Below are 11,494 nucleotides of genomic sequence, written 5' to 3'. Positions count from 1 at the left end.
CTTCTGCCTCGACCATTTGTGGAAGTGGATGTGGAGCTGTTGTTGGCTGATCTGCAGTTGCAATTGGATTCTCGGATGTGTCAGGTAGACCAACCAGCTCCATGTTCTGACAGTCAAACGAATCTGCTACGTTATTGGTTTCAGATGGAATCTCGGAGCATATAGGTATTGGATTTGGTCGATCAGTAACTGAGCTTGGAAGAAAATCTTCCTCTGTGAACACATTTCGGTCAAATGGAAATATCCCGGTTTTCTTAAAGGCATTAATTATGTTACAAGGGGTCATGGCACGCTGAAAAGCTTTTCCAATTACTTCAGCAAGATGGTAAATCGTTACTGGCTGACCAGGCATACGTAACATTAGAGAATCCATTTCAGAATTTTAAAATTTTTTAAATGGCCCGAACACACCAACATCAAGTGGTTGCATTTTTGACGTTGTGTGAGGATGAAATGTTAAAATAGTTACACCTGAGGCTTTAGCTAAATCATGAGCTTCTATGGCCAAATGTGATTCATGATTATCCATGATGAGCAAAGAGGGGTTGGTGATGCTACTGTTAGTATTTTTGATGAAATGTTTCATGACATCTACAAACAATTCCGAATTCATCCAGCCGGAAGAAGTTGCTAGGTCCAAGGATCCTGTTGGTGCTCCATGAAGCATATAACTTTTGTAATTCTTTCGTGGAAATACAATCACTGGAGGTAAAGCCTGGCCACTGGCACTTACAATACAGGAAGTTGTCACTAGCACTCCTCTCTCTCCACTTGTAACTTTCGACAAATTTTTTGAGTTCTTGGGTGCCAGTACTTTTTGTGGTTTCTGGACGGTGGTCGTCGCAGTTTCATCTAAATTAAAGATTCTTGTTCCGTCCGAGAATTTTGTTTGTCTCTGCATAACAATAAATAAATTGTCGAAAAACGTGTCGACAGATTTTTTATTGAAAGAAGTAGCCCTTGCTAGGCTACACGCTTCGGGTTTTCTTAGAGAAAGATCTGGGTGCCTCGTACGGAAGCCCCGAAGCCAGTCTATGCCTGCCATCGAAAATGTTTTCCAGTTCTCAGGAATATTTTCTACCTCATTAATATTGGCAAGCTGAAAAGCCAGCTTTCGGCAATCTTTGGCAGTGATGCCATAAAAAATACTTGCACAGTAGTCAATGTATTGTTTAAGTGATGTTTCCTGTTCCTCAGTAAAAATCATTAAATGCTGGTAATTTGGAGTCAAGCGGATGTCGGAAAGAGGATCCGAATTCTTTGATTTTAAAAAATATCTTCGTACTGTGTGGTACGAAAGCTTGCATTCCTTTGCAGCCTTTCGAATCGACATTCCGGCATCGATATTCAAGAGAGCTTGTTTCATCTCATCCCTTGTGTGGAATCCCTTCTTCCTATTCGAAACTGGCTTCCTTGGCATCTAAAACAAAATTATAAAAATCTGAGTAAATTTTCTAGGCAAGTGGGTGCAAAATGCACCATGGTGCATTTAAGACCATGTTGTTGTGGTGCATAGTGCACTACCCCCTCACTTTATTTTGAAGTCAAAATAAATCGCTTTATACCCAATTATATTTGAATCTATATTATTTTACCAATGAATAAAACAACACAAATTATTTTTATCGATGTTTAGTAAAAAAAATGGACCACAACTTAAATGAGAAAAAAAAAAACATCTTACCTCAATTTTTTGATTTGCACTTTTAATTTGAAAAAAGGCTTGTACACGTCCACACGTACCAACAACTAGCACCAGACTGAGATCCACTGACATTTTGGCGAAAGGCGCGTTAGATAATGTGAAGTTTACACTGATGTTACTGTCGGTATGTTAGATTTCGCCGTGGTGCATGGAGTACCACTGGTGCAATGTCGGAAATGGATTATCGTTTCACTTTCTCTTTGGTCACTACAACTACGGCAAAAGGTGTTGTAGGAGATACCCAACTTCTCCACATGAACTCCTATAGGCCAATGTCCGGTACAAACCGCAACAATCCTGGGGTGGAATCGGCTAAGGTGATTGTTGACTATCAATTTTTTGATAGTCAAATTGACTATCATTTTCATTCCGTCTGCGTAAGATGATTCAACTCAATTCAATTCGATTGAACAATATCAGATTCAAATTGTCAAAATTCGTTGTTGCCTTGGTGAAATTTTAAATTGATTCTTATAAAATATCTAAATAAATGTTTCAAATTGGCTGATTTTGAATAAAATTGTTACTTTTCTTACTTTTTTCGAATGTCGTAAGCTTTGTCGGTCACAGGAATGTGTTTTTTAAAAGAAACAAAGTGAACTAAGAAAATTCCAGTCGTTTGTGTAAGCGTCTGGTAGCTCTATTCGGAATAAACAAATTTGTTTGAAAACGACTATCACATTTTTTTGTGATAGCTTTTTAGGTATCAATTTGACTATCACCTTATGTAGATCAAATTCTATCATTTTGATTGTCATTTATCAACAATCACCTTAGCCGATTCCATCCCTGGTTATGTCTTGACTTATCCTACATAGAAGATCGTTTGTACGGGTTTTGTTATAGGTGGGCCATATCTTCCTAGATATAAGGCAGTTGGGTAAATTGCTCCACCTTCGGTTTGATTCAGCTTGGCAGATAGAAAAAAATTTACTCTTCATAGCGCCAAGATGAATGTTAACCATTTCCGCAAGTGAGCTATGAAGGGCCGATCCTTGCCTGGCTAGCTCGTCAGCTCGTTCATTTCCCACGATACCACTATGGCCCGGAACCCAGATGAGGGTGACACCGTTAATATTCAGGCTCGCAAGCTCATCGCGACATTGCTGGAGCAATTTAGATGAGGATATGGCCGAGTTAATGGCTTTGACAGCTGCCTGACTGTCTTTAAAGATAGCCGCATTTCGGTTTTGGTTTGGGTTTTATTTAAGTATCTTACATGCCTCCCTTATTGCCAGCAGTTCACATAAGCCTAAAGATTTGGCTACATTTAGGGACTCAGAAAAGATCAAAGAACCAACTCCGCACTCCATCTTTGAGCCGTCAGTAAAGATGGTTGTGTCAAAACTTATCGACACGATGTCATCCTCCCAATCTTCTTTGAGCATTCCTAGAAGCGCGGTTGAACTGTTTGAGGATAGGAATGCATATCACTAGAGCATAAGCCTTAGCGAAGTAAATAAACTTATGTTGATATTATCATTTATCAATTCAAATGCTCTCTAGTACGTTCAATACTATTCAAGAGGCTTAAGTAAGTTGCAGGAGCACCGGCCCAGAGATGGGAATTGTGCTCAAGGTTTGGAAGTATGTACGTCTTGTAGATAATAGCTAGATCAGAAGGGGCGAAATATTTGTTGCATCGCGTAAGGAAACCCAAACACCTTGGGGTATTTTTGGCGACGTGATCATTCCACGAGAGGTGGTTGATGACACATACCGAGAATATCGACGTGTATAGTCTCATTGATGCAAGTGCCGTCCGTGGATATTGGCAATGGGGGTATATCTCGCTTTAACGATACAAGACAGCATTAGGTTTCCGAAGCATTAAATTCCACGCGGCTTTTTAATCCCCATTGAACAATGCTGTTTAGGTCGGAATTCTATGAGCTTATCATATTTTGCCGTTGCAGTTCCACATCCGAAAGTGAGGGATGTGAGTCTGAAAACGAACATGAAAAGCTAAGAGTACTATTGGATTAGATGTTGCAGACAGGAAATCATAAATAAAAATGAGAAAGAGTGTTGGAGATAAAACAGAGCCCTGGTGCACACCAGCATTTATTTTGGGGCTCTCAGACTTGATTCCATCCAATACTACTGGCTATGCTTTTGAAATATCAAGTGCAATAATCTTACATTCTCCGAAGCGATGTAAAGATTTGCTCCACTGTTCGGTGAGATGAACCATGAGTTCACCAGTGGGCCTATTGCTCCGAAAACCGTAATGCTGTTCATTTATAAGCTTTTGGTCTTCAAGATATTTCTTGAGCTGATAATTAATCAACGTTTTCATGACCTTTTAAAGAAGGGACGTAAGTGCAATCGGTCGGTAGTTAGAGGGTAAGGAAGATTCGCCTTTTTTGGGAATAGGCTTGACAAATGCAGTTTTCCATCCTCTCTGAACGAGGCCTGAAGAGTAGGACAGATGAAAAAGCTTACGCAGTGGTTTTGCCAGCGTTGAACACCACCTCTTCAGAACAAAAGCGGGGATACCATTTGGACCAGAGCTAACAAAAGGAGTGTCATTGACAACGAGCGTAGGAACCAATGAAGAGGATAAATTCCTCATATTTTTTTTCAAATGACCAACAATTTGAACTGCCTTTGGGACATTTTTCCATCGAATATGGGCGTTGCAGGCTTTCCTGGCTTGTTGACGTAGTCAAATTTTAGACATTCTCTTTATTCATCGACTCTTTTTCTCTTCATTAATTGAATTTCCCAATGCAATTCTATCTCTTTTAACTTACCTCCATAACACCCGTAATTCTAGACTCTTTTATCTTCCTACCCACCGATTCTTCTATGGCTCCAACGAACCTACATATATAGTGTATGCTTCGAAGTGTAAGTTCGCATTTAAGCTATTTAATTTTAACCCTGGAACTTTTTTAAAACTCCGTCTTCTGAGTCACCCCTTTTTCTTTCTTCTTTGTTTGTTTAAGTTCAATAAGTAATTAGCCAACATTTAAAAATGCCCACTGAACTCATCCAATAATGGGACTCTTAGCTAAAGGTGATTGAACTTCTAACTACTTAATTACTTACTTACTTACTTAAGGTGGTGCGACAGTCCGGGGCGGACCTGGGCCTCAACCTACAAGCGTCTCCAGCCAGCTCGGTCCCTAGCTAGCTGTCTCCAGTTTCGCACGCTTAGTTGGTTGAGGTCCTCTCCCACCTGGGTGCGCCACCTGAGTCGCGGTCTTCCTCCACTGCGCCTCGCCGTCCCTCGGTATTGGATTCGAAGACCTTCCGGGCTGGAGCGTTGATGTCCATCCGCTCTACATGACCTAGCCATCTAAGCCGTTGGACTTAAATTCTGCTAACTAGGTCAGTGTCGCTTTACAGCCCGTACAGTTCGTCGTTATATATCTATGCGTACGGGACCAAAAATCACCCGAAGAATTTACAGCCCGTACAGTTCGTCGTTATATATCTATGCGTACGGGACCAAAAATCACCCGAAGAATTTTTTTCTCGAAGCATCCTAAGACGCTCTCATCTTTCTTTGACAGGGTCCAGGCCTCAGCGCCATAAATGAGAACCGGGATGATGAGTGTCTTATAGATGGTGATTTTACATGCTCGAGAGAGGACTTTACTTCTCAATTGCCTTCTAAGTCCCGAGAAGCAGCGATTTGCAAGAGTTATTCTTCGTTTGATTTCAGCGCTGGTGTCGTTGCCTGCATTAATAGCGGTGCCTAGGTAGACAAAGTCCTTAACTACCTCAAAATTATAGCTGTCCATGGTGACGTTTTGTCCAAGACAACTTCCAACTACTTCAAGATCCAATTAGGCCAAATTGTGGTCTGCGGCAGGATACGTTCTTTTGAGCGTCGCATGCGAAATTGATTACGTCAAATTTTGTTGCACACTTTTACTAACAGCTACGATCTTTCCGGAAAAGCTTGAGTTTCATTGATGTACAAGTGTTGATAGACCATTAAGCCAGTGGACCCCGGCATTTTGCCACGAAATATTAAATGGTCGACTTTGAAGGACCTAAAAAAGGGCGCAACACGAACATCCTTTCTCCTCGAGAATATACATTTTGATAATAAAGTTTTATTTTTTTTGCGCGTGTTGCTCGAGTTTGTTACTTGACATGATGAATTATTTTAAAGAATATATTTTGACAGAAAGTAAAAAAAGAGGCTGGAATGCGACCCACACTGATAAAAAGTTTTTAAGGAAATTATTCTTAAAAATTTTTAAATTATCAAAATCTATTTTTGTTAACGTGATTTTTAATCGAAATCAATTTTTACCAATTTTAGTAGCATTTCTTAAAAGCTTTTATTTTCAATAAAAACCAAATAAAAATTGGATGAATTAATTTAATTTGAAGTCGGGCAACGGCCTAATAACTGATAAAGTATCGGTTCCAATCGATCACCGAAATCAAGTATATCAGTGAGCGTTGTTAGTAGGCAGATGGAGGACCGCCTCGAAACCTACTGCGTGCTGTTGTGATGTGTTCTTTCTACCTGTTGTTTTTTCTCTTCTCTCGTTCTGTCTTGTATTAATGCCTTATTTTGTTATCATCTTACATAGTCTAGTCACTCAAGGTGCTGTGTTCTCTACTCTGTACATTTATGTGCTTAGTCCGTTGAGTCCGCGCAACAGTCCGTTGAGAACCAGGACCTAGTGAATTACAACTCTCAACCATTCCTGTGTGCCAGTAATTGCAGGGATCTAGGGGACCTACAGTTTATATGCCGAATCCGAACGGCTAAAGCACTTTTTCATGACAAGAATTATTCTTGGAGAATTTGTCAATTCCTCGCAAGAGGCAGTACCCATGAAAAAAACTTTAGGTGGCAGGGATCGAACCCAAGACCTCTTGCATGACAGTCCAACGCACTAACTATCATGCCACGGGTACTATTTTTTTCTTATAGGTTTTTATTTTTTTTTCTGTTAATTTGATTTTTCTCAAGTCTAACCGAATGTTGAAAACAATATTTAATATAAGAAAACATTAATTTGAAGCCAATATCTCAAATTTTTAAAAAGATATGTGAGTAGAAAATCAATTTTTTACGAACTTTTAGTGATATTTTTGTAGGTTTTTATTTTTTGTAAAAAAAACTGTCAATTCGACGACAAAAAAACTTCGGGAGCTTAAACTTTCGACTCTAGGGATCTTGAAGCGTCTTGAAATGTCAAAATTCTTAATTCACAAATCGGACCGATTATGATAACTTCCTATGGGAAGTTTAAAATATGGCCTCCAAGGGCTGTCAAAACCGTTTAGAAGACCAACACTAAGATTTTCAATTTCAGAGGAATATTTTTAAAATAATTGAATTCAATATAATTCAATCCCTTAAAAAATACTGCTTTGTTTATGTTTTGGAAAAAACAAGTTTTTTGATATCATATTTAAATTTGGTAGCTAGGCCTTAGAACTAATAAAGAAGTTCTTTCATTGATTCAACTTAATATATTAAGATTCTTTTCAACGCAACATATTTTTGGACATTGGCGAACGATAACGCTTTCCCGAGTTTAAAATTCAGCACTAAAACTTGATTATTGTTTTAGTAGTGCCCATAAGCCACAATATCCACCTTGAGAGTAAACTGAACTCAACTGACAGCGTCAGCATTTTTGAGAGTGATGTTTCGGTCTGAAGCTTTAAAATAAAAGTTTCTTTTTCAAATTCGTAAAAATAAAAATAAGAGTAATTGTAGTTCCATGTAAAATGTTCATAATAACAATAAAAACTTATTTCCTCGGATAAGACGCCAAAACAATTGATGGTAACAATAGGAATTGGTTTCTTCAAAACAAAATCCCATAACACTTTAAGATTCTACATTCTATACTACATCTGTGACTATTGCCCTTCTTCAAAAGACGATCTCTTCTATGTCCTATCACCACCACTGCCGTAAAATAATGAATGAAATCCTGCCGAGTCACGCTTTATTTGCTAAATAGCCGCATCATACCGCTGGCAAGGAATAAAACTTTGATAAAAAAATATCGAAAGTATCAAAAAGAAAGGAATTAGTGTTTCACATAATTGTCTCTATTGTCTAAGCAACTGACATTGTAATCTGCTAGCGATACGCTCCTGCTCCCGACATATAATTTTAACATAACACAAAAACTTTCTTCCGCAAAAGAATCTTCCGCGTGGAAAACTTTTATTCAGGTTGTCCAACGCCATCATCATCATCAGCATCCTGATTCCTGATTTCACTATTTTCCATCATCAACAATAAAACAATGCGTCGCGTCGTTCGTTGTTGTCTTCGTCTTCGTCAGCTCACACCCACAGTCCTCACTCCTTATTGCGCAAAACTTTGATATCATAGTCATAGTCATAGGCCAAAAACACATTAAGGACACTAATAAATGCGAGCCAGGACGACAAAAAGTGCGTCATTATACCGGAAAGATGCGAAGAAGGAAGAGATTCCGGCTTGCAAATGAAAACGAAACAGTGAGAAATCCATTTGCGCTCCAGTGAGCCAATGAATTTCAGTTGTCATTGAAATAATGGCTTAATGTTCATTAGATTCTGCATTGTTTTCGATTTTTCCTTTAAAAAACAAAAAACAATCCTGGAATGGAAGCGGGGATGTGATGTCTCACAGGAATTCCAAGGCAATAAAAACTTTAACAACTTCACTTTGAGTTTTATGAACAAAAACATCAAAATCAACATCAAAATCACCCTTGGCACCTTCTTAATCCTTGATTCCAAAGTACAACAGAAAAACAGAAGAAAAAAATCCTTTGATTAACCTTAATTTTTCCAGACGGATGCTTCAATTTTAAATCCTTTACCTTAAGTTATGTAACAAAATAGGAACAAAACCCTTTTTTCTTTTTTGAGTGCAATTAAATTCGATAGGGCTCTTCAGCAACGCCAGCGTTATCTTCAAATTGCACTTTCTTAAACGTAAAATGACAGAAAAGGGTTGAGTTAGAACGAAAAAGAAAAAACCTCAGCATTCCTCTAAAAATACCATCAGGACATAAGGAGGAGTATAAGAATAAAAAAAACAATCTTTATAATAAAGGACGACGAAGAAGTGAAAAGTTTTAATTGGCGTGATTTTTAAATGCTAAATACTTTTGGTAGATGATGGCAGTTGGTAGGTAATTTTGGCAGCGGTGTAGAAATTGATTACTGAGATTAAAAGGACTAAGGATAAGGACATTAGATTTTAAGCCTTTTAAATGAGAACGCGGTGGATGGTAACATTCGTGCAAAGGCGGTGTTCAATTTCTTTTTAAGATTTTTTTTTCTTCAAATATTTTTTTGTTTAAATCTTAGAACTTAGAAGCTTAAAGCCTTGAAGTAAATGGAGTATTTTTCAGTAATTTTTGATTATTTAGGGATTGGATGAATCTAAAACCTTTACAGCATTTGCATGATGAAATAATAACAATGGAATGATTATTGTATTTTATGTTTGAGAAACATTTTAGAGAAATAATCAATTATTTGACCGAAAATATTTTAATTAAATATACTGATTTACCTTAACTTAACTGCTACCATTTTTCTGGCATAGGAAGATACCAACCAGTTCATCTTCTTTATCTGCCAAAGCCATTATGAAGAGCAACCAACGCAGTGCTAAATTTTTGATTCTTATTTTAAGACTCGTCGCTGCCCAGGGTTTTTAACAAAGAAAGCAAAAAACTTGGTTTTAGAGTTTTCAAACTCTGACTTTTAACCAACTTGTTTAAATCGTTATCTCAGGGCTCGTATCATTTAAAAATTTCTCGATACGGGTATTAAGACTTATCAATTTTAGGAATATTTTGAAAAAGTAAACACAAAAACATAAAAATAGTAGCCTATTCCTGAAAACGTGGATATATTTTTGTACAGCATTAAACAAATTGTTTTAAACTTGACCAGTTTATATTTTTAAGAATTCTTAGAATTTTCTCAGACGTACTAACAATACAGGAGAATGAAATATAAACACAATTCAGTATTTGTTCTCTCTTAGTAATCGAAAAAGCTTTGAATTTCTTTGCATCCTTTAAAAGGAAAAATGAAAAATATCTATGGGAAATCTAATTAATATTTTCAGAGAATACGGAAATCTCTTGGATATTAGAAATGTAAACTAATGAATAAATTAGGAAACTCATCAATCCTTTGAAAACAAGGGGCTACTGACTTACAACTCTCAAATATTCCTGTGTGCTAGTAATGTTGTCATTGAGAGAGGAGACCTACAGTTTTTAGCAAGAAACTAGTCAATTCAAAAACTAACTCGACTTCTGAATTTGGGTATAAGGAGTCATTCGTTTCGTATATTTAAGTTGGTAACAATGTCATTGGACAACTGTCAAACTTAGCTCATATTTGAAGTGTCATAATATTAGTTAGGTCTGTTCGCGTACTTTCTGCGATGAAATTCGTAAAAACAGATATTTTAAAGAATGGGGATAAAATAATCTCACAAAAAGGAAAAACTACAAAAAAGTAAGCGAACGGGGAAACACCAAATTTTTCACCCAATATTACTGTCAAAAAAAATAGAAATTTTGATAAATGTCCGTCGTCCATAACTTAAGAACCCCTTAAGATATCGACTTCAAATAAATTTTGTTATACAGATAATAAGGCAGAAAGGCTGTCAAAAAAATTGCTTGGGTGGTTTTCTTACCTTAGTTTTAAAAAAGGTACACAATTTGGTTAACCTTAAATATCTCACAAACCAATATTGCAAGAGACTTGAATTAGATTTAATATAACATATTGTAACGTCATACCTAATACTAATTATATTTTTGGAAAAAAATTAATTTAACCGTTTTTCTTATAAATCAAAAAAAACTGAAAAAAAAAATTGTCACCTAAAAAATTTTACGAATACAAAATGATTTTATCTCCAAAACAATTTAGTCGAACGAAAAATAACGTTTTGAACATCTGACAGTTTTTCTTATAAAATTTCAGTACAATTTTGAGAAAAATCGAATTGACAGTTTTTCTTACAAAAAATAAAAACCTAAACAAAAAAAATGAATAAAAATTGACTTTGGACTGAAAATATTTTTTCAAAACTTTGAGATATTGGCCTTTAACTACTTTTATTTTTTAAAAACTACTGTTGTCAACATGTAGTAAAATTTTGAGAATAATCGAATTGACAGTTTTTATACAAAAATTAAAAAGTTAAAAGAAAATTTAACAAAATGTGGTAAAAATAGATTTTCGACATAAATATCTTTTCGAAATTTTGAGATATTTGCTTTAAATTACTTTTATCTTTTAAAAAATATTGTTGTCAATATTCAGTAAAATTTTCAAAAATATCGAATTGACAGGTAGTACCCGTGGCATGATGGTTAGTGGGTTGGACTGTCCCTTGTTAGTGACGACGATGGTTGAGCTTCAGCTCATCTTCAACGCAATAAAAAAAAAAAGTCAGCAGGAGTCGATGGTTGGGATGGCTTCACTACACGCATCAGCGCAACGAATGCATTCAACAAGCTACTAACTCTATCCCTTTATCAGACCGATCTACCCAGAGCTCAGCTTTAGCCTAAACTGCAACAACTATTTTAATGATGCTTAATTTAAATTTTTCAACATACATAAATAAATAAACAACTCTATGCACAATATGCAATATGAGGGCAAACGAAGACACTTTTCACCTTTTAGCAATATGCCCCATCTACAGAGAATTAAGATGCAATTACTTCAGTGAGTTGACTTTGACGATGGAACAACTAAAACCATATTGAATGGTTCTAATTGGGTAGCCCTAAACGGTTATCTAAAAGATGCACTCAA

At 36.4% G+C, this 11,494-nt stretch overlaps 1 protein-coding gene across 1 annotated transcript; it reads right to left on the bottom strand.

Annotated features, from left to right (window-relative positions):
• Window positions 1-346: 346 nt before the first annotated feature.
• On the bottom strand, window positions 347-1,872 carry LOC129940069 (uncharacterized). Its single transcript, XM_056048301.1, has 2 exons — window positions 1,685-1,872; window positions 347-1,420 (listed from the first exon to the last, which is right to left on the bottom strand). The coding sequence occupies exons 1-2, from the start codon at window positions 1,775-1,777 to the stop codon at window positions 383-385; spliced, it is 1,131 nt and encodes a 376-aa protein (XP_055904276.1). The 5' UTR covers window positions 1,778-1,872; the 3' UTR covers window positions 347-382.
• Between the last annotated feature and the right edge of the window lie 9,622 nt (window positions 1,873-11,494).

The sequence above is a fragment of the Eupeodes corollae genome, chromosome 1, assembly GCF_945859685.1.
Source record: "Eupeodes corollae chromosome 1, idEupCoro1.1, whole genome shotgun sequence".
Classification (NCBI taxonomy): Eukaryota; Metazoa; Arthropoda; class Insecta; order Diptera; family Syrphidae; genus Eupeodes; species Eupeodes corollae.
Note: the sequence above shows the minus strand (reverse complement) of the source record. Positions and strands in the feature narration are given on the sequence as shown.